The sequence below is a fragment of the Rattus norvegicus genome, chromosome 1 (genome assembly GCF_021556685.1).
Source record: "Rattus norvegicus strain SHRSP/BbbUtx chromosome 1, alternate assembly SHRSP_T2T, whole genome shotgun sequence".
Classification (NCBI taxonomy): Eukaryota; Metazoa; Chordata; class Mammalia; order Rodentia; family Muridae; genus Rattus; species Rattus norvegicus.
The window spans coordinates 164,459,925-164,483,674 of NC_141534.1; the positions used below are offsets into that span (position 1 = coordinate 164,459,925).

General features: G+C 43.2%; 2 protein-coding genes across 6 annotated transcripts in view; one reads left to right on the forward strand and one right to left on the reverse strand.

Annotated features, from left to right (window-relative positions):
* The window catches only part of Aamdc (adipogenesis associated, Mth938 domain containing), a 30,229-nt gene extending 20,589 nt beyond the window's left edge, over positions 1 to 9,640 (reverse strand). For 2 of the 4 annotated variants that reach the window (NR_199376.1, NM_001438162.1), the window contains 2 exon segments: positions 8,162 to 8,210; positions 9,564 to 9,640. The gene's annotated coding sequence lies outside the window, so the exon portion shown is untranslated. 4 annotated transcript variants of the gene reach the window in all.
* A 466-nt stretch (positions 9,641 to 10,106) lies between these two features.
* The window catches only part of Rsf1 (remodeling and spacing factor 1), a 115,269-nt gene continuing 101,625 nt past the window's right edge, over positions 10,107 to 23,750 (forward strand). Inside the window, exon 1 of one of the 2 annotated variants that reach the window (XR_015624338.1) lies at positions 10,107 to 10,313. Coding sequence is in view for 1 of the 2 variants with exons in the window: in NM_001427468.1 (NP_001414397.1) it covers positions 10,115 to 10,313 (199 nt within the window). In the remaining variant the exon portion in view is untranslated. 2 annotated transcript variants of the gene reach the window in all.

A 23,750-nucleotide genomic window follows, 5' to 3' on the forward strand; every position in this document is an offset into this window, starting at 1 on the left:
CCCTGAATTAAAAAAATACAATCAATCAGTGGGTTCTACACACATTACTTAGACGTAGACTTTTCCTTTTGCCAGGCAGTGGTGGCACATGTTTTAACCCCAGCATGCAGGAAGCAGAGCAGGCTCCCAGTTCAACCTGGTCACAGAGCGAGTTGTGGGACAGCCAGAGAGATACGCAAAGAGAACCTGTCTCAAAAACCAAGCCAAACCAAACCAAAGGTTCCCCTTCTACTCCATTGATAAGGTGGCCGTTTATTGGTCAGCTTGGGCTACTATAACAAAGTGTTAATTGCATCAACAGAAAATCATTTCTCACAGTTCTGGAGCCAGGGAATTCTCTCTAGTCCTCTTATAAAGCTACCTATCCTATCGTATTATGGCCCACCCTCATGACCTCACCTAACCTTAGTTACCTTCTGAAGGTACACTCTTCAAATATCCTTAGTTTGAAAGCTGGGGTTTTAACTTGGAAGTTTGGGGAATGCAGCTATCCCACAGGAAGTATCCTCTGGTGGTCCTCTGCAGTCTTGGTCACAGTAGCCTGAAGTTCGATTTCTTCAACTTTTCCTTATTATTTAAAATTATGTAATATTCTAGGGGTTTTACATTTCCATATTAATGTTGTGATCAACAACAATTTCTGCAGACTCCCGTTAGAACTTTGACGGACAGTATGCTGAAGGGAACCTGTAATTCGATTCAATACAGAGTTCTGTCATTTTATCAGCATTGAATCCTCTGTGGGTGTAAGTCAGGGGCAGAGTAAGTTTACCCTCCATGCAGACTCTGGGTTTGATCCTAGAATCAGAGAAAAGTCTTCCATCTATGAATATGGGTTGTGTTTCCATATCAAAGTAAATTTCTTTCCAGTGTTTATTTTCTGTAGTCTTGTTTTTATTTGTTTGTGTCTTTGGTTTTTGCTGTTGTTTTTGTTACCTTTGCTGGCTCCGGACTCTTCATTTTCCTGGTTAGCTTTGTAAGTGATTAGAGGTAGAGCCATCATTCGTGCCTCTTCAGATTTTTAGTTTTAGATTATTTTATTGTTTTAGATGCTATTGTAAAGACTTTCCCTTTGGGGATGGTTCCTGGCTGTGTTGCCTATGTCTCCTGAGTTGCTACCTCCCCTGATAGAATTCCTTCTTAATTTCACATTTGGATTTTTTTCTTATATGCTGAACTATACTTGATTTCTGAGATTTTATTTAGAATCTTACAAACTTACTTGTTGGTTAAAATTTTATTTAAAATTCTGTTTAGTAAGACTTCTTTTTTTTTTTTCTTTTTTTTCCGGAGCTGGGGACCAAACCCAGGGCCTTGAGGTTGCTAGGCAAGCGCTCTACCACTGAGCTAAATCCCCAACCCCTCGTAAGACTTCTTATGTATAAGACCATGTCACTTAAGATAGAGCATAAATCCATACATGCCTCTCCCCATCCTAATTTGGATACATTCTCTTTCCTTTCTGGTTGCCCTGGCTAGAACCTCACTCTGGTGTTAAATACATGCCTTGCTCCTGATTTTGGGTGAAAGCATCAGTCTTCATCATTAATATGTTAAATGTTGGGCTTCCGTAGATATTGCTAAATCAATAAGGTTGAAAATGGTCCCCAGAAGTTCCTAGTTTACTGAACATTTTTACCACAAAAAAAAAAAATTGAATCTTCTCAAAGATTTTTTTCCCTGCATTTTTTGGGTTGCATCTTTTTGCCCTGCACCTGACTGGGCTTGTTTCTTTATTCTGTTAACATGATGTAATACTGAGTTTGATTTTGTATGTTAAAACAAACTGTATACTTGTGATAACTCCACTTAGTTACTGTACATATAATTATTGTGAAATTGTTAATCTCAAACACGGGAGGAGAAACACTACCAACCCTAATCATCTCCAAATTAATTAAAGCAAGCTTTTTAAATCTGTGTACGCAGACTGCCTCCCCCTAAAGCAGGGTTGAGAGGTCAACAAGAGGAAGACATGGTTTTTATAGACCAGGGGTAAGGGGTCTCCAAATGTGGAGTGTTACCTCCCTGGAGTAGAACATAAGCACAACATGTTAATCATAACGACCCCCTGAGACAAGGACATGATGGTAAGGTGGTCCTAACAAGGGCGTCATAACAAGTGTCACATAACCTCATAAGACAAAGGTAAGATTGTAAGATGGCTACAAGCATCTTTTTGAAACAAAGAGAGTTGCCCTTTTCTGGAACCATCTGTAGTGAGGTTAGAGGTGGGACACAGCCCAGTGCTTGAGGAACAGGTTTAATCATACACAGGAATGAGCCTACTTAGTTTTTACTATCAAATGACTTTCAAGCCTAAGAAGGAGGCAGGCTATTCATCAAAATAATTCTTATCCTTGGTATTTGTGGGATCTTGCTGAAGAATTAGGAGTTAGACAGACTCCCGGGTAAGAAGACAGACAGGGAGAGGGCCATGGCTAGGTAAGAAAGGTAGTGAATCTCCAAGATGGCCAGCTTCTTCCTCCTCTTCTCTGGACTTGAGACAAAAGCCTAGCAGCTTAAAACAAAGAGCCTGTCAGTGGCTCAGCTCAGGACACTTCACACACAGCCTTGGGCCAATCAACTACACTAACTTCCTTCAAACTGACTAACTGTAAAAGCAGGGGAGGAAGACTCTTCAGAGGCTTTAGCCTCCCCCCACCCACTCCACACCCACTCCACACCCACACACAAAGACTGCATTTTTCAGCTTCCTCAGTTCCTTCACTGCTATACAGGGGGCCTTTTCTCTCTGTTCCTTTGCCCTGTGTATTTCCTCAACCTCAATAAACACCTTTCTTTTTTCAATTGTTGACTCTGTTTTGTGTATAGATTACTCTGCTGCTTGTTACCTGTTGAATTTAAGCTTTTTCTTGCCTTTTAATCTTTTTCTTTTTTAAAGATTTATTTATTTTATACATGTGAACACACTATCACTGTCTTCAGACGTACCCATCAGATCCCACTACAGAGTGTCCTTAGCTGCCATGTAGTTGCTGGGAATTGAACTCAGGACCTCTAGAAGAGCCATCAGTGCTCTTAACTTCTGAGCCATTTCTCCAGTCCTGCCTTTCAATTCTTTAATTGGCAAAAAAATAAATTAGACCAATGTCCCTAGACTGACTGTGATGTTTTCCATTTTTTTGTCCTCTTTCATTTTTTAGTATAATTTTTTATCCTGATGCACTAAATTGATTGTAAAAATACACCAATGAATCATGAGTCACAGTTTGAAACTGCTACTATCAGCTGGGGGTATATTAAAAGTATTTAAGAATGAGGCAGTGCAAACATCGACCACATTAAAAATGGAAATGCTGTGTTGGGATAAGGTCCTTTTGTGTCTGTATTAAATATCCTGTTGCTAGAACTTGTTGGAGAGGCACTTGCTCAACAGTATGGCAGAGGTATGCTTGGGAGGCTCCAGGCAAGGGCTCCATGCAACTAAAATGTAAGCAGTGTGTGTATAATTCTGTGGTCCACACCCCCAGTGAGTATCAGGTTTTGCTATGTAGCGTACCAAACTGCATAACAAGATCTGTGTGCTTAAGTATCTAATAGAAATGTTAAAAATTAAGATATAAAAGGTTTGGGATATGGCTGTGGGTAGAGTGATTCCCAGGCCTCGTAGAAAGTGCTAAGCATGGTGGCATATGCCTTTTTTTTTTTTTTTTTTTTTTTTTTGGTTTTTTTTTTTCGGAGCTGGGGACCGAACCCAGGGCCTTGCGCTTCCTAGGTAAGCGCTCTACCACTGAGCTAAATCCCCAGCCCCGGCATATGCCTTTAAACACCCCCACCTCCCCACCCCCCAGCGCTCTGGAGGATGGAGCAGGCAGAGCTCTCTACATTCCAGGCAAGCCATAATTAGATAATGGTGTCAAAAAGGCAAGGGAGGGGGTGGGGGTAGGGATGAGGATTGGGAGGGGGAGTGGGGGCTGGGAGGGGAGGGTGGGGTAGGGGCGGGGGTGGGTTGATGACTCAGTTGCTTTTAACTGGGTGGCTTTTAACTGTTAACTTTAGTTCCATCGGAGATCTGTTCCCTCGTGGCTCTGTAGGCACTGCCACATGTGTTCACACCCATGCAGACATACATGTACACATAAAAATCAAGATAAATCTTTAAAAGGGCACAAGGCCCGATGGCAAACACCTATGATCTCAGCACTTCCGAGGTGAGAAGGTCACCCTCAGCTACACAGTGAATTGGAGGCTAGTCTGGGCTGCAAGATTCAGAGGCAGTGGATTTTTGTCTCTGTCTTCTTTCATTCAATGTATTTTTGAGGTTCATCCATATTATAGTGTTGTTGGCAGTATATTTCAGTATTTGAGTATTGATAATTTACTTCAGAAATATATCACAATTTACAAATTCTTTTGGATAGTTTGCTGTTTTTAATAAACAATAATACAAACATTAAGCAAAACTCAACCGAGTACAAGTAAGTGTGTAGCAATAAATTTACTGCAGGTTTAATAAACAGCTGCCAGTTTTCTTTTCCAACATTTATTTATATAATGTATATGAGTGCTCTACATACACTTGCACGCCAGAAAAGGGCATCGGATCCCATTACAGATGGTTGTGAGCCACCATGCAGTTGCTGGGAATTGAACTCAGGACCTCTGGAAGAACAGTCAGTGCTCTTAACCACTGAGCCATCTCTCCAGTCCCAAATAGCTGCAATTTTTTTTTTAAAGATTTATTTTATTTATTATATATAAGTACACTGTAGCTGTCTTCAGATACACCAGAAGAGGGCATCAGATCTCTTTACAGATGGTTGTGAGCCACCATGTGGTTGCTGGGAATTGAACTCATGACCTCTGGAAGAGCAGTCGGGTGGTCTTAACTGCTGAGCCATCTCTCCAGCCCCAAATAGCTGCAATTTATCTTACATTCCAATCTGGGACGTGTGTGTGTGTGTGTGTGTGTGTGTGTGTGTGTGTGTGTGTGTGTATCTCAGGTATTTAAATTCACAAAATGGGATTAAACTTGCTTGTACATGTATGTTTTCATGGTTTTGAAATAGGACAGGGGCGTATCATGTTGCTCAGGATGGTCTGGAACTCAAGGTATACTTAGCGTGGTCTCAAACTCAAGATCCTTCTGCCTCCATCTCTCTAGCACTGGGCTGACTACGTGCCAATAACCTGCAACTGGCATTAAAGTCTTTTAACCCGCACTTTGTGTTAGCCTAGAAAAGCCAGAGATGGTAACAGTAGTGTGGGGGTATGTTCCTCCCCAACAACGGACTTTGTGAAGGCATGACCTTAACCTTGCTTTGTGGTAAAACGCCTCTCATCTTTTGGGTGGATGTAACTTTCAGATGCCTAAGGACTTTGCTCTCACTCCAGTCTGGAATGCTGAATCCAATCTAGAAGGGCAGAAACTCTAGCATTAGTTATCAGTCCCCTCTGGAAGAGGTTGCGAATTGAAGTCCAATAAAAGAAAACTACAGCATGAAAGCCTTTTCTTTCTTAGGATGTTATCTCACAACCTCATGGGAAAGTGGGAGGCAAGGTGCAGGAAAGCTTAGTAGCAGGTAGGGTGGGTAACTCCTTTAATCCCAGCACATGGGAGGTAGCAACTAGAGGGTCACTGCAAGTTTGAGTCAGGCCTGTCTAGTGAGATCCTCTCTAAAAAACTGACAGGAAAAAACAAACAAACAAACAAACAAACAAACAAACAAAGCACAAAACAGAAAACAAGAGAGGGGCATGGTGGAGCAGGCCTGCAATCCCAGCCCGTGTAAGGTGGGGAGGAGTTCAAGGAACCTCACATACACAGGCAGTTAGAGATAAAGCAGGGCTCATGGTATCCTGCCTGAAAAGAAACAAAACAGCTGAAAATCAAGATGGAAACCTGATAGGCTTTATATAACATGTAATAAAACCTTCCACTCCCTTCAGTGTTTCTTTTCATAGAAATTCTTTCGCAAAGGTATAATTCAAAATATTGTGTGCCTGGCTTGTTGTTACAAAACGGTTGATAGAGATGCATTCTGGGTCAGATTTTCTTTCTTTCTTTAAACATTTTTTTTTCCGTTTAAATTTTCCATGCGCGTGTGTGGATGCCTGCACGCCTGCATGCTTGTGGAGGTAGGAGAAAAACTGGCAAGAGTCAGTTTTCCTCTACCACCTCAGGTCATGGAAGCTTTAATCACTGCACCATCTCACCAGCTTCTGGGTCAGATTTCCTTCAGTCGGGTCTCTAGGTTCTTGTTTTTAACTCCCCCAACCCCACATTTTACATTTTGAGACTTCTATCAGAATTCTTAGTTGGATATTCCCAATTTCAATGGTTGTCTAAAATACATAGTTTCACACTTATTAAAACTTTGCGATAATAATTCAGTCATATTTCCCCTTAATAACCAATGTATTAATTTATGAGTGTGTGTGTGTCTGAGCATATGTATACATCACTTCCTGTGAGCAGATGACCTCAAAAACCATAAGAGGGCACCAGATGCTTAAAAATTGGAATTGCAGGACACGGGGTGGGAACCAAACCTGGGTCCTGGAATCTAACCTAGGTCCTCTGGAAAGAGTTTTCTTAACTGTAAGCCATCTTCTACTGTACCATCTTTCTCCCTTTTGAGACAGTCTCACTGTGCAGTCCCAGCCAACCTGAAACCCTGAGACTGCCTGCTTCTGCTTTTAGGTCCTAGAATGAAAAGCCTATGTCATCATATCCTGCTACAACCATATTTTCTTAGAAACCTAAACAAACAACCCCCCCAAAACCTTATTGTAGTAAAATATATATAACATAAAGAGAACCATTTAAATCATTTTCAGTAGTATTAAGCATCTTGGGGTTTATAATTTCTTATCTCTCCTCTCTCTTGAAGAGAGAAAGTCTCTCTACATAGCCTTGGCTGTCCTAGGACTCACAATGCATACCTGGCTGGCCTTGCACTCAAAGAGATCTACCAACCTCTGCCTCCCAAGTGCTGGGATTAATGGTGGTTTTGATTTGAGGACTTGTTTATCAGATGGAGAATCATTATTCCGGTGGCTGACTAATAGATGGCTAAGTGGATAGGCAGGCTTGGTCTCCCTCCAGAGAACCCATGGTTCCTAGCACCCAAATCCAGCAGATACAGCCACCTGTGGCTCCTGCTTCAGGAGATCTGATGCTCTCTCTTCTAGATTACACATGAGTGTGCACATGGACACAAGATCATTTAAAATACAAACAGACAAACTAGTTATGGTAACACACATCAATAATTTGAATACTCGTGAGGTTTAGCCAGGAGGACCAGAAGTTCAAGGCCATCCTTGGCTACATGGGAAGTTGGGAGGCCAGAATGGAATGCATGGGACCCTGTGTGAAAATAATAAAATGAAAAGATTATTCTAGGACCTAGAGAGATGGCTCAGTAGTCACTGCTCATTGCTTCGTAGATGACCCAGGATTCAGTTCCAAGTACCCACATTTGTAACTCCAATTCTATGGGATCGATGCCTTTTTGCCTCCAAGGGCACCTGTATACATCAGTGCACAAAGTAAACACAGGCAGGCACACAGGCATATACATTAAGAAAAACAATCTGAACATAAGGTTCATTTTAAAGACCAGTAAGACAGTCAGTGAGTAAAGGTGCCTACGGAAGAAGCCTGGACACTTGAGTCCACTCCCTGGAGCCCACATAAAAAGTAAAAGAAGAGAAGTGATTCAACAAAGTTGTCTTCTGACATGCAGGCAAACAGCACAAATGTCTGCACACACAAATAATATCTCAAAAGAATCATAATTCTAGGTAATAACTTTCTGAGAATTCCTTTTCTCTTGAGAAATGAGTTTCTTTGATAATGACAATGATATAGAACATTATGGTTTTTCCCTCTTTTTACCTGGAAACACATAACATACTCTAATGTTTATCTGTGTAGCCAATGTTTCCATGTTCCTGTCATAATTATTTGCCCATTAAAAAAATTCTTTAGTTACACATTTTCCTATTTTATCAGATTTAGAGTATGTGTTGCCTTCGATTAGTTTAAGGAAGTACATATTATGTAAGTTTTAAATATATTCTTAATATTTTGGCATAACATAATAAATCGTAGGCTGAACATAGCTGGATTTGATCTAAATGATATATTTTTTGATAACAAGAAACATTTGATTCTTTGAAACAGTCTTACTTTATAGCCCTAGCTGGCCTGAACTCGGTGTTCTTCCTGCCTTTGCCACCTGCAAGGACAAAAAGGAATATTTCAAAGTATATACAATGTGGCAGAAAATTTATACTAACCACTTTACTGTGAACTCTCCATGCTGCACATTTATCTCACTGTACTAAAGGTCAAAGTAATCGAGAAACTTCAGAAGGTTATAAAGTAATTAGGGATAGGACTCAAGTCTGGCTCAACTCAAACTTCTGGCTCCTAAACCTACAGTATACTGTTTCCTAGGTGTGTTCTATTTTACATTGTTGATGACTTCCCCCTTTCTGAGATTCTTTCTGAGAGAAGGCCACATCCAACTCTTGAATGGAGTCGAACTCTGCTTCTTAACAAGTTTACTGCTGTGCAGTCATCTCCCAGCTCTCTAAGTAGACTCCTGCCTCACCCTCTAGACCCTGGCCACCTCAGAGCCTGAGCTAAGTCCAGTCTTCGAATCTTAGTTTCCCAGTAGAGAGTGGTTTCTCAGATTCTGTCACCCAGCAGGGGCAATTCCTCACTAGTGATCTACAGAGTACCTCAGGCCCTAGTCCACTGGCAGAGCTCTGGGACCTGAGACTCTTGTCTCAGGACAAGTGTAACAGTGTCCATCTGTCAAGGAAGCTCTTAAAACAGGGCAGCAAAACAACTCAAAACAGCTCCAGGAAGTCCCTGAAACTAACCAGATTCATTAGGTCCTTCTCTGTCAGAGTAAACAATAAAAGGTGAGAGTCTCTCTCAGACTAAAGGAAGCTGAGCTGCCAATAAAGCACCTCAGACAAGCTGTACTGCAAAGACGACTCTGCCATCAGACTAACTAACTGCCTGGAAGAAGCAGAAGCCAGCTGAGCAAGAGTTTCAGACCAGAGTTACTTGGAAAGGACACGCCAACCCATTGAGCTGCCTGCAGGTTGTGCAGGGTGCTGGAGGTTCCCAGTTTTTATAATCTGTCACCCATGCTGGTGTGGGCCCTGGGGATGTAGCTGTCCTTGAGTCATTCTTGCTTCTCTAAGTAACCCCTCATCCATATTGCTGTAAAAATAAAACGTATTGGTTCGCCAAACTGGACTTTGGTGTTATCTGTACTTTGGTCTGTTGGTGGGAGCCCTATCTGAGGTGAAATGTGTTTACCGTCTCCCCAGGAAAAGTTTTGTCACACAACACTCAGTAGAGGGCAACACCCCTCAGCAAACTTTCTGAGAGACTTCTCTTCACGGTCCTGCGCCAAGCCACAGCTGCACCTTTCCTTTTCCTAACCTCTCCCCACAGTGGTGTTCCCCTCTTTCCCTTTGCCATTCTCCTTTTTTCTGCGTCTTAGTGTCTCTCTTCAACTTCCCCTCTCTCTCCTGGTCGTCTCCGTTCCCGGATCCCGCAGAAAACTCACGCAGCGCTTCTGTTCTTCGGTTGCTCCTCCAGTCGGCTCCGCGCTCTACTTCTCCCTGCAGCTAGCTGAGAGATTCTGAGCCACGGCCGTTCAGCTACCAGGCCTGGAACTAGCCTTCTGCCAGCTGACACCCGAAGCTCCGCCCCCTCCCCCCATTGGCTATCGTTCTCAGAAAGTCCCGCCCCCAGACTCGCAGCCCGCCTCTCCGCCCGGCTTCCCTTGTTTTCATTCCCCCTGTCACACGAGGCAGTAGCAACCCTGAAGTGGGAGGGGAGGAGTCGGAGCCGAGTAGTCGTAGAGGGAAGGGGACGGGAAGAGGGCGGAAAGTGAAGGGCCCAGAGTGCCTCTCTGTCCCCGATCTAACTCAGTTCTCGACTGCTCCGAGCCGGCGTGGTATTGTGGGATCGCGGCGCCTGGCCGGAGACGCTCGCATCCGCAGGGGCGTCCACTCGAGAGCGCCTCCTGTCGTCCATAAGGCTACCCTGCCACTCCTCGGCCCCCCCAACTCCTCCCGCTCCCCCATCCCCTCCTCCTCCATCCTCCAGTTCAAAATGGCGACGGTGGCGGCGGCGGCAGCGGCGGCGGTAGCGGCGATGGCTCCTCCGGGCTGCCCGGGTTCGTGCCCCAACTTCGCCGTAGTCTGCTCCTTCTTGGAACGCTACGGGCCGCTGCTGGACCTGCCCGAGTTGCCGTTCCCAGAGCTGGAGCGGGTGCTGCAGGCGCCGCCGCCAGACATCGGCCACGGAGAAGGTAAGCGATCGGCCCGTACGCCCGGCGGGAAGCGGCCCTGGCGCGCTTTAGCTCTCCACAGATACCTTGGGGCTCTGCGGCCGGCCCTCTCCAGGGATTGGGCTCCGCGGAGTCCCTACTCCGCGTAGCCCGGGGGGTTCCTGGGTGCTGGGGAGGCGGGGCGGAGGCCCCCTAGGGCCACCGTGCCCCGCGGGGACGGAGGTGGGGGCGTCGCGGGCCCGGTGTGGGCTAGGGCCCAGGAGGGGGTATTGTGCGGGGCTGACGCTTGGGGCTGGGTCCCCCGCGCCGGTGTTGCTTCCAGTTCTTATCCCTTTAGGTGGCGGGGGAAGGGGAGCACAGGTTCCGGCCAGCTTTGCGCTTTTCTCTTCCCCTCCTCCCACCAATCCTTTCCACCGTCTCCCGGGAGGCTGGGCCCATCTTCTCCCGGCGCCCCCTCCGCTCACTCCACCTGAGTGGGCGGGGGCCCGCGGACACTCCACTCTCCCGGTGGTGGGAACTCCCCCGAGGGAGTCGGTTCCTGTCTCTTCCCGTCCCCCTGGAGGCTGGCCTAATCCCCCCAAACTCCTTCCTTGGGAGATCTGCTCCGCTGACCAGGGAGGGGGCTTCCCCCCGTTCTCGCGTAGGAAGGAGAAATGAAGTCGGCCCAGCTTCTCCACTCTGGGGAGGAGAGGGTTAATATCTCCTCCTCCATAGTTTTTCTCCTCGCCACCTCCCCCAAAATAATAGAAAAGCATCTCTCCACTTTTCTCTATCCCTTCCCCCTATCTCGGCTATAGGGCTTAAGGGAAGAAGAAGTCACTCTTCCATTTGCTGGCTGGTGTGGGGTGGTTAGTCTGTAGGCTGGAGGAGGGGCTCAGACGGCTGGGGAAACAGTTGAAGAAGGTGCTTGTTGCTCATGTTTCTCTCTGGTGCCGCTGGTCTATTATTGGTGTTCGCAAGTGGTGCTCCTTCCACATAAGGCCACCGCGCGGGTGCAGGGCGCATGCTCTGCCCGGCCCCATTGAAACTTCCTGCTGCTGCTGCTGCTGGTGGTGGTGGTTCTTTTGCTAGAGCATCTCAACGCGGTGTTTGCTGCTTGCAGCCCTCACACGTTGAGTGCTAACCCTCTTCCCTATTAATCTCGATCCATGCCGCTCCTTTTCTGGTACTTTATTCCCTTAGAGAAGGCTTATTTGTGTACTCCGAACATTGCCTTTGTCTAGCTACAGCCCTTGGCAGAAGAAGAAACGTTTTCCAAATAGGTCTTCTTTTCTTCTTTTTCTTTTGATCTGTGCGTAGATGACCAGGGTGGACTGGGTATTGTACAGGCATGATAGCTGTGACCTTTATAAGAAAGCTGAGTTGCTTTTTTGTTCTCTATAGAAATTATGTTTCCGATATGATATGTATTTACATAGCTAAGGAAAGACCCGAGTGTGAACTCATTCAAGGTATTACCCTGTAGAGAAAAATGTGTGATATACAATGTTATTAAGTATTAATCCTACAGCAGTTATTAGTACAGCGGTCGTATACTTTCTTTCCCCTTTCTCTTTTGAAACTGTCCTGGAACTCTGTAGACCATGCTGTCTTGGAACTCTTAGAAATCCTCCTGCCTCTGCCTACTGCGTGCTAGGATTAAAGGCATTTGTCACTACACCAGGCTCTACACCTCTTTGCTAGTTCACATTTTTTAGACTCTCTGGCTACAAAAGGCTAGTTTTTTTAAACTATGAAATCGGAATTAAATTACTTTATGTTAAGACTTTTACAGAATTTCTTTAAACATTAAGCTTCTAGTGTATTTCATTATCAAATTATATTTATATTCTTTTTGAAGCAAGTAGTCACTGTGAAGTATAATTTTAATTTACTCACTTAATTTTAGGATGCTTTAAAAATATTAGTAATTTATTTGTCAGAAAATGTGAGAACTTGAGGGGAAATGTTTTTAGAATTTATTTGGGCCAAGTTAAGAGGCAGGCATGAATTTTTGGGGGTGCCATTGCATTTTGAATAGCAGATAAGCTTGCATTTCCTTAATTTTTAATCATTGTGCTTTCTTGGTATTAGTATTGAAAGAGAAGTTATTAGAATAGGTTTGGTATTTCTAGCATTGAACTTTGGGCTATTAACTAAGCAGAAATGGGAAAGAAGCTGGGCTAAGAGGAATCCTTTAGCTCAGCCACACACAGCATTGCCATCAATATAGTTACTAAGAGGACTGATAATAATATATCTGTCGTGGGGAAATCTAAGAATAATTGTTAATTAATGTCACATGGTTCAAGACATGTGGCAAATGAAAAGTCTGAAGGTGAAAGTTTTTACTGCACAGGAAAAAGATTTTCAAACTTGGATTATGGCATAATTTAACAGTCGTTCAGCTAATAAGATTTGACTCAGTCTTTTGGGGAAAGATTTGGAGATACTAGAAAGGGTTAAAAGACTAGGGTTTGTGTTGAGCAATGTAATATATAGGTTATAGAACAAGTTGATTGATTTATATGGACCTCACTTTCTTCAGTAGACAAAGATAGTGGCTAAGAGTCAAATGAAATGTTACAATTTTTTTTATAAACAAACTACTTATAAATACTTTTGTACTAATTAAAGATTTTTCAGATAAAAGATACTGTGTCTTTTATATGTTTTTTAAAATATATATTTTTTATGAGTACACTATAGCTGTCAGACACACCAGAAGAGGACATCAAATCCCAGCTGGCTGTGAGCCACCATGTGGTTGCTGGGAATTGAACTCAGGACATCTGGAAGAGCAGTCAGTGCTCTTAACCACTGAGCCATCTCTCCAGCCCTATCTTTTATATGTATTATTTGTAACTAGGAATGTATGGGGGTGTCTGTCATAATCAAGTGAGTTCTACTTTGTATAAGTTTTATTAAGAAACAGCTCTGTGCCATTTAAAAAGTTTTAATTAATCTGAGCAAGGTGGCACTTGCCTTTAATTCTAGTAGATCTTTGAGGCCAAGGCAAGCCTGGGCTACAGAATGAGTTCCAGGACAGCCAGGGCTACACAGAGAAACCCTATCTCAAAAAACAAACAAGCAAAAAAAAAAAAAAAACAAACAAAAAAAAAAACAAAGTGTTAATTTTGCTGGCAGGATAGCTCAGTGGGTAAAGATGCGTGTTGCCATGCCTAGTTCTTGTTGCCAAGCCAAGATCTGAGTTTAATTCCCTGAACCTACAGAGTGGAAGGAAAGAAAGAACCACTTGCAAGCGGCCCTCTAACCACTACTGGAGCTTTTTGGCATGTGTGTAGAAAGAGTGCGCATGTGCACGCAGACACACACACACACACACACACACACACACACACACACACAGAGAGAGAGAGAGAGAGAGACAGAGACAGAGACAGAGACAGAGAGAGAGAGAGAGAGAGAGAGTGTTTAAAAATACTTTATGGGACTGGCCCTTAGAATACGCTTTTATTTGTCCTTTTCAGTTCTCTGCTCTACCAACTGGGGGTATGGGAAGGGGTTAAATACTTGAATACAGCATTTATTGAGGTAGACTTAGCAATAGCATAGCATTCTTAGGTAGAAACTAGTTTACTAATTTGTCCTTGTTTAAATACTTTGTGATCTTTTTCTTAGTTGTCTGTAAGCTTTAATTTGATATTGTAGCTTCAGTTTAGAGTGCCTTGTTCCTTAGTTAAGAAAGGCCTCATGGAACAGAAAATAGAACCAGTGTCTGTTCTAATTCCAAAACTTGATAAGTTGTTATGTACTCCATAGTAATTCTCAATAGGTAATTCTGGTTGTTTAAAGATAAAATAAAACCGTTGAAAATTCAATTTATTTTTTTTTTAAAAGAATGATTAATTGTATGAGTGTTTTGCCTGTTTGTTTTCACATGTATTCATGTGTGCCTGGGGCCCTTGGAGTCAGGAGAAGGCATCAGATCCCCTGGAACTTGAGCCACCATGTGGGTGCTGGGAATCAAACCTATGTCCTCTGCAAGAGCAAGGTTCTGAACCACTGAGCCATTTCTCCAGGCCCTAGATTTAATTTTCAATGGTTTCCAAGTACCTAATAAGTGGAACTGATCTTATTTTTTGGCATAGAGCTGCTCTAAGAAAATTACTGAGACACTGAGACTATCATGAATCTGTGATGCTTGGGAATTGCCGCTTTAGAGACCATTACTAAGTTTTGGGACTGGAAAGAAAGAACAACTGTTTCATTTAAATTACAAGGGAGAGAAATTAAGACAAAGAGATAGATTTCAAGCACATACACCTGGCCATTGGTGTTATTTATACTGTGGTTTGAAAAGTTGGCCTAAACTATCCCCCATGAACAGATTCATAATTGATGCTGGGATAGGAAAAGGGCATTCTAAGTGAAGGCATTACGCATTCTGCTTCACTGCCCGGCTCTGTATTCAGTCTGGAACTGAAGTGCTTCCTGCTAACAGGAAGTAGGTGACTGTGGGATACAGGTAAAATAAGGGTTGATATTTTTTTGTCAGATTGTAAAGTGTCATGTGTGTGTGTGTATGTGTGTGTGTGTGTGTGTGTGTGTGTGTGTGTGTGTGTGTGTGTACAATGTAGGTGCACATGCATATGAGTTACATGGTATGGAAATTGGAGGACAACTTTCAAGAGCTAATTCTTGCTTTTTAAATTCCATCCACTTTGTCAAAACAGGTTCTCTCATGTTTATGACACTGTGTAGCCTACTGAAGCTTTAGGCCAATTCTCATCTATTGTACTTAGTAACTCTGTAGTCTAGATGTCAAGCATAAAAGGATATGTCTTTCATATTTCAGTGAACTATGATTCTAACTTCACATTCTCTCTTCCAATAAATTCTCTGATAGTACTTTTTATGTTTTGAATGAATTTGATGAAGTAAAAAGATGAGCATTGAAACCAGTAACACAGTCTTTTAATTTAAGCATATCTCAGAAGTGTACACACACATGGGTTTATAATGGCAGGTCATTGGTCAATGTCCTTACTGAGGCAAGAGCCTAGCCTGGTTGAAAACTTCCAGTTTTGGCACTTCTGACTTTGAAGAAGTAAGATTCTTTATTTGTCTTTGAGTTCCACGCTGTTGAGCCAGGGTCTCACTTGTGTCTGACACTATGCAGTGTGTTTTTGGTACATCACAGGATCGAGGAAGCCTGCAGTTATAAAGGTGGAAAGGAAGGCTGTTTGCATTGTCCTAGGACAGGAGCTAATTAATTGGAACAGAAAAGGTTGGGTTAATGTGAAACTCTTAATGCAAAGAGGCCTGCTTTTTTAGTCTTCTGGTTATTTAGGGACTGTCTTTAGGGGCTGACCAGGGGCTGAGTCAGCAATTAAGAACCCTGGCTGCTCTTCCAGAGGACCCAGGTTCAGTCTTGGCACCCACATTATCTGTAACTACAGTTCCAGGGGATCTGATACCTTTTAGTCTTTGTAGGCACCAGACATACATGTAGGCAAAAAAAAAAAAAAACTCATACACATTAACAAAATAAAGTAAAAAAGGGTCTTAGAGGTTGGCTCATTGCATGAGGATCTTAGTTTATATCCTGAGCACCCACATAAAAGCCAGGAATGGTGGTTCATGTCTGTAGCTCTTATGCTGTCAGGGAGGTAAAGGGGTAAGGAATGAAGTTAGCTGTGCCCCTGGGATTTGTTGGACAGCCAACCCAGTGAGTTCATGGTTCAGTGAGAGACCTTGTCACAAAGTATAGTGGAGGGCTGTAGAGGAAGACACCTGAAGTTGATCTCTGGCCAACTCATTTAGGTCTGCATGTGAGCACATATCACATAGGCACACATACCACCAGGAACAAATACCACACTGCTTGCTTACTTCATTAATATAACATGTATACTGACTATCTGCTGCATGGTAATTCTAGCAATTATTTTAAGGGTTTAAAAGAAAACAAAAATGTTAGAAATGGGTCTACTTTTAAAGATTTTCTAGTTTAGTAAGAAACTAAAGTGAGTTTGTATGTTACCCTTCAAGGACATATTGACCCTGGGATTTTATTAAATGGAGTAGTAGTATATGCATTCTAGACTATAGGTTATAAGCTAAAATTATCTCTACAGGCTTTTGGTGAGGTGGATGACCACATGTGTTGTGGAAGAATAAGAGTAACTAAGCTTAAAGAACATTTAACCTGCACTGTGCCTTAAAGGAGGGTACTTAATATATATGCTAGATTTAAAAATGGACTTTTACTCTGGGCTTGATGACTATGGTCTCAATATATTATGTTTTTCATCTTTGATTTTACTATAATACAGATGCCATAACAGAAGTCACCAGGATGCTTCCTGTTTTCCATTCATGTTAGAACTTGTATAATATCAAATATTGCTTGAGAAAATAACTTCATTTAAGAAGTCATTTCTTGTTAGGCCAGCAGTCAGGAGGCAGAGCAGGCAGTTCGCTCTGAGTTTGAGGCCAGCCTGGACTACATTGTGTATTTTAGGCCAGACAGAACTATGTAGAGAAACACTGTCTCACAACAAAACAAGTTATTTCTTTCAGTAAGTGGTACTTGCTTTGCCTGCCTGTTATGTGCTAGATGTACATAAACCATTGGAATGTATTGCAGTTATTTTTTTAAAAGATTTATTTATTTAACTATGTAAGTGTTCTGTCTGCTTGTACACCTGCATGGCAGAAATTGGCACCAGATCCCACTACAGATAATTGTGAGTCATCATATGGTTGCTAGGAATTGGACTCAGGACCCCTGGAAGAGCACTTGGTGCTCTTAGCTGCTGAGCCATCTCTCCAGCCAAATCCAGTGAATAGAGCCACTTGTGGCTCTTGCATCAGGAGATCTGATGCTCCCTCTTCTGGATTACACACGTGTGTGCACATGGGCACAAGATCATTTAAAATACAAACAAACAAACTGGTATGGTAGCACACATCAGTAATACAAATACTTGGAAGGTTTAGGCAGGAGGATCAGAAGTTCAAGGCCACGGGACCCTGTGTGAAAATAATCAAGTGAAAAGATCATTATTCTAGGATCTGGAGAGGTGGCTCAGCAGTCGCTGCTTCAGGAGATCTGATGCTCCTGGAGATGACCCAGGGTTCAGTTCAGTCTGTGTGCTTGCAAGTACTACCACACTCATGGAGGTCAGAGGACAATATGAAGGAGCTAGTGCTCTCCTGTCTTGTCAGGCCTGGGAATTGAACTCAGGTTGTCAGGCTTGCTAGCAGGTGCCCTTACTTGCTGAGCTATCTTACTGACTTTCCAACTTTGAAACGAAAACTTACTTTTGGACTAGTGGGCAGGACCAAGTTCTATGCTTCATCATTGAGATACATCCAGTACCTGTTTGTTTAATAAAAGGCATACTTTTCTGAAGAGGCAGAGGGAAGGAGACAGACATGGAGAGAAAAGCATGTTAGCTTCTTTTCATGACTTTGACAAAAACACCTGAATAAACAACTTGAAAGGTAGAAAGATGATGTTGGCTCCTGGTTTGTAAGGTCTTGGTGATAAGGTCAGAGGACAGTATCGAAGAGTTATAGGAGAGGGTATAGTAGCTGCTCATTTCCTGGCAGCTAGAAACGGATGGGGAATGAGACAGAAAGAAAGAAAAGAGGGAGGGAGAGGGACAGGGAGAGGGAGAGATACCTGTAGCACAAATCCAATAAGAAACACCCTTCAAAGGCATACCCCAAGTGACCTACTTCTTTCAGCTATGCCCCAATTCCTATTTGTCCATTCAGCTGTGAATTCATTGATGAGTTAATCCATTAGTGAAGTTAGTGCCTTCATGATCCACTCATCTCTCAATAGTATCACAGCTGAGGAGCAACCCTTTAACATATAGCTGTTTTTGAGGGTGGTACTTCATATCCAGACTTTGCACTAGGCAAATTAACAAAAAGTAAAAACTGTGGGTAGGACTGCATTTGTCCTAAGTCAGGGGACCTTTCCTATGTAGGAACACAGAGTGTGAGGATGTGCCAATAGAATCAGCACTAAACTAATGGTGAGAAAGAGAAGGATGGGGACGCACTTGGCACATGCCTCCAGTATGCAGGCTAGGTTTCAACCTTGTATACTGCACAAAGTTTGCTTGAGTTATAAAATTCAAGTACGTGAGTCATATACTGTGTTTAAGAAAACAGTCAGAAGCTAAGGTGTGATGGCATACACTGGGGCAGAGGCAGGGGTTTGGGGCCAGCCTTGGTGCATAGCAAGTTTGAGTTCAGCCTGGGCTATGTAAGAACTTGCCTGGAAAAACTAGAAATAGAAAACAGACATTCAGAGTGAGGTTGAGTCTGTACTCATTCTAGATCCCAAGCCTTTCACTTGCTATTTTTCCAAAGTAGAATTATAATTCTTCCACCTGCTTTTTCTTATATTTTTTTGCAGTTTATTTTTATAATGATCGTTTATTTCTTTTCGTATACTTTGTATACTTAGGAACAGTAGTTTCCTGAAGAGGCGTTCCAAAAGGGAACTTGAGTTGTACTTTTGCTTTTATCAAAACAAATTTCCTGTTGCAGTAAATGATACTTTACCATCTATTCAAGCTACCAAGACCAGAAACCAAGGACCAACCCCAGATACTGACAGATTGGTGTGCTTTGTTTGCTATCAGTGCTTGACCAGCCCATTTCCCTTATCCTCCTTTATACTCAGCCCTGTTCTGGTTATCTGTTAGCACTGTCACTTCACTCATGCTGAACTGCTCATAAGTCCCCGAAGGTATGAAAAGCTCTTCTATGGCTTATGCTGTCCTCCACCCCCCACCTCCTCTAGAGTGACACAGAAGTCCCTCTTCTGTGGGGTAGTGCATCATGTCAGGAAACTTGGTAAGGTTGAGTTGGTTAGAGTAACGGGAACCCAAAGAAGATAGTAGAAGCTTTATGATGAGGCCCCTGTCATGTGACCACACTGTCTACATACATCGGAATGTGACCTGTGGTCATGTAGACCAGAATAGAATTTTCTATGTTAATGAAGTATCTAGAGAACCTGTGAGTTTAGCCAATACATTTTCCTTTTTGGACATTGTTTTTTGTGAAAGGTATATATTTAATCTCTGGTCCTCCCTAGGGAGGTGGGATGTACCCATATTTATGATGAACAATCAAACAGTTTGGAACCAAGGACTGTCTCTTTGATCAAGAACCACTAAAGGGAGCTTGGAGAAAGCCTGTCTACAGAGCCGCTTCCCCACAGAAGGCCTTTCTGCTCTCAGATAATCTCAGCTAAGCTCAGGACAATCTCCAATGAGCTAAGCCAGAGTTCTTCATCCTTCTAGCCGGACCCAACTCGGTCCAGATGTCTAGGAGTTTGGGAGCCTCTAGCCCTGGGCTCCTCATAGAAGGCCTGTGGATGCCCAACCCTCCATTCCCAACTTTTCTGTGTTGTTTCTAGCAGCAACTGGACACCCTGGAGACAGGGAGCCCCAGTTTAGCCTCTCACATCTTAGGTTGTATTTTCCCACCCCCTGAGCAGTGTATCGGCACTTCCTGAGAGCTCATCACCAGGCAGTAGGCATAGGGTAAATGTAATTAATTTTTTGTGTTTTGTCTGCCCAGAGAAGTTCCAATACCCCAGCAGAGAGGCATGCAAAACCACATCTGGCGCCCAACATGGGACATACCCAGCTGACAAATACCTCAACTGGGGACCCACATAGACCCACATCAAAACTTCAAATTAAGCAAAGACTGCGAGTAACCCCTAACATTAAAAAGACCTAGGCCGGGGTTGGGGATTAGAGCGCTTGCCTAGCAAGCGCAAGGCCCTCAGTTCGGTCCTCAGCTCAGGGCAGGGGACAGGGGATGGGGGGCGGGGGGAGGAGAAGAGACCTAGGCCTTCCCACTCTGAAGACAGGCACTGTCTTCTTCCCACTTTTGTTTTCAAGAAGAGCTACTACATTGACCCCTGTCCAAACAGTCCAATGGACCATTAACAAAAACTCTGCTCCCTGCTCCACAACACCCTCCAGCCCTGCCGGTACAGTGCCACCAAGTCCCTATGCTTCTTCTTTTTTCTCTCTACTTTTAGGGTGTACAAAAAACGACCTACCCCCAACCTTCTACCAATACTAGCCAAGGAAAAACACACAGGGAGGATGGAGAGATGGCTCAGCAGTTAAGAGCACTGACTGCTCTTCCAGAGGACCTGAGTTCAATTCCCAGCAACCACATGGTGGCTCACAATCATCTGTAATGAGATCTGATGCCCTCTTCTGGTGTGTCTGAGGACAGCTACAGTGTATTCATAAGTAAAATAAATCTTAAACACACACACACACACACACACACACACACACACACACACACACACACACACACACGGAGAAAAGGGACCTGCTAGAGTAGACAACCACAGCTGTGACGTGGTAGAGCAGGCCCCTTCCCCTACACCTAGGCAAAAAAAAAAAAGCTGGCCAAGCATAGACAATAGATCAGATCTTGCTGATGAGAATTCACAGAAACACACCTAAAATCCTTAACCCAAAAATTTCATGCTCCTTTGTTTAAATGCTTGTTCTTTTCCTAGCAGGAACACCTAAAACAATGTTTGAGTCTTTTAACCAAAATTTTCGTACTTCTTTATTTAAATGTTTATTTTTCTCCTTAACAGGAACACCTGAAACAATGTTTGTGCCTTCTACCCTAAAATTGCCCTAAAATTTCTTTTAAACTTTAAAAATCATATTTAATCTACTCCCACAGGTCAAACTGACTATGTTAATAACCATTATTTAATCCTTAGTTAACAACTAGTTCCCTTTACAGATAAGCAGTTACTGCCTATGCCAGATACATAATTAACACGGTATTTTCTTCCTCAGCCATCTAAGCAGATGCGTTGTCAACTCTTTCCTCTGCTTTTCTTAATACAACACAGATAACTCCCCACTTAAAGGATGCCTTCCAGGACTAAATTCCTCAAACACCCTGCCTTTTTTCTAGGACCAGAACGACATCTCCCAAGCAAACTGGCTTAACATATACATTACCTGCCCTGTGCAGACATCCCCCTGCTGGGGTTCTGCCCTCCCCTGTTGTGATCACTCTACGGGCTTATCTATTCAAAAGGGCCAGATGAAGACTAACCCTCCATCTCCTTGGACCTGCCTGGGGCAATAAAGCTGCCTTTGTCCAGACACACCTTCTGACTACCCACTTCCAAGACAAGCTGATGCTGACAGCCTCAGGACCTTCCAGAGACAGATAAACTCTGCTTGGGGAAGCTTACATGATGTCTAGGTAGATAAAATCAAATGTTATTTAAAACCAGTATTAATACCCTCACAAACTCTGTACAAACTCACTCTCAATTTCAATCCACTAAACAATTGATTAGTGTATTAACCTCTGGCTTATATTGTGTTAGCCCTCTGGCTTATGTTGTGTTTTATCTTGATGCTTGCACCATACCCCACTCAAAATTTTCACAAATAACGTAAGAGACAGTCAGTCCAATGACACCTCTTTTTTTTTTTTTTTTTTTTTTTTAAAAGGTGTGGAACAGTGGACTGTGCCAGGAGACTTGGTAAGGTTGACCAGGTTGGAAGCCCTGGAACTCAGAGAGGATGGTAGGAGCTTCACCTGCTTCCAATTAGGCCACTGTCATGTGACCCCACACTACACTCTACATAGCAAAGTGACCATCACCTAGATCAGAACAAAGTTCTCCATGCTAATGAGGTATCTAGAGGCTCCAAGGGTTTAGCCAATGAGTTTTTCTTCACAAACTTTACTTTCTGCAAAAAGTATTTAATCTCTGGTCCACACTGATGAGTTGGTACATACCCATTTTCTACAATGAACAATCGATAAACAGTTTGCAACCAAGGACTCTCTCTTTCATCATGTACCACTGAGGGGAGCATGGAAAAAGCCTTTCTCTACAGAGCTGTGCCATCTAAGTCTCCTGCAGAAGGCCCCTGGGCAAAACAATTTCCTTAATGCTGGTATAATTTTCTACTCAGTTATTGTCATCCCTGTTTTGAAGGGTCTAAAGCTTTTCTGTTAGGGGGGTAAGATCTTTTGCTCAGGGGTAGCTTTGGGTTCTTCTGCATAGGTTGTCATAAAGCAGTGCCAGATGGGAGCCAAGTGGCCTGGTAGTTGGCAGTAAGCGGGAGCTGTGTAGCCTTGCCATTAAAATGGCCTCTAGGTCTCATCTAAGATTGGAGAGCTGGTGGGCAGCATGGTTTCCATGTCTTGGTGAGGTTTATGTTGGTTTATGTTGGTTTATGTTGGTTTCAGATGGGACATAGAGAGTAAAACTTAAAACTGCTGTGTTGAAAAAGAAAAAGAGTTAGGTAGAATGCGCTTTGTTTGATATTTTGATCTTGTCAATATGAGGATACCATTTAGAACTTGTTGGTGATTTTGTCCTGATGCCACACTGAAGTTTGCTTCTCAGGTGTGCATAATGGTGCAGTCCTGAAATCTCAGCACTTGGGAGGCAGCGATGGGAGAATTGCTACAAATTCTAGCCTGGTCTACAGGCCACCCAGACACCATCTTGAAAAACATGAAAACAGAGTTCATTTAATGGTTCTTACAAAAGAGAGAGAGAGAGAGAGAGAGAGAGAGAGAGAGAGAGAGAGAGAGAGAGACCTAGAGACCTAGAGACCTAGAGACCTAGAGACCTAGAGACCTAGAGACCTAGAGACCTAAACAGCTTTTTGTTTTTGTTTGCTTCATTTTTAAAGGCAGTCTTACTGTGTAGACTTGCCTGGCCTAGAACTCAGTGTATAGACTAACTGGCCTCAAACTTACAGACATCCAATCCGCTGCCTTCCAAGTGCTGGGATTAAAGGGCCTCCGCTTTCAAACATTTGAACAATACTAATTTATACTTATGTGCTGAGGAATGACCGTAGGAAAAATTTAAGACGTGTGGTGCTTTGAATGGGTATGACTCCTATAGATTTATGTGTTTGAATGCTTGGCCCATGGTGAATGGCACTATTAGGAGGTGTGGCCTTGTTAGAATAAGTGTGTCATTGTGGAGGCAGAGCTTTGAGGTTTTTTTTTTTTAAAGATTTATTCATTTATTATATATAAGTACACTGTAGCTGTCTTCAGATACACCAGAAGAGGGCATCGGATCTCTTTACAGATGGTTGTGAGCCACCATGTGGTTGCTGGGAATTGAACTCAGGACCTCTGGAAGAGTAGTCAGGTGCTCTTAACCGCTGACCCATCTCTCCAGCCCTGAGCTTTGAGGTCTTAAGTGCTCAAGCTACATTCAATGAGATGCACACCCAGTCTCCTGATGCCATTGGATCAAGATGTAGCAGTCTTGGCTCTTCTAGCACCATGTCTGCCTGCGCGCTGCATGTTTCTGTAAGGCTTAAAGTGAGTCTTAACTACCGGGCGACCCCCCAAGTGAGACACGAGAGTGGAGTTTGATGCAAGCACAAGAGGTTTATTTTCCAGCGCATTGCGGTCGACCATCAATCAGCCTCTTGTGAG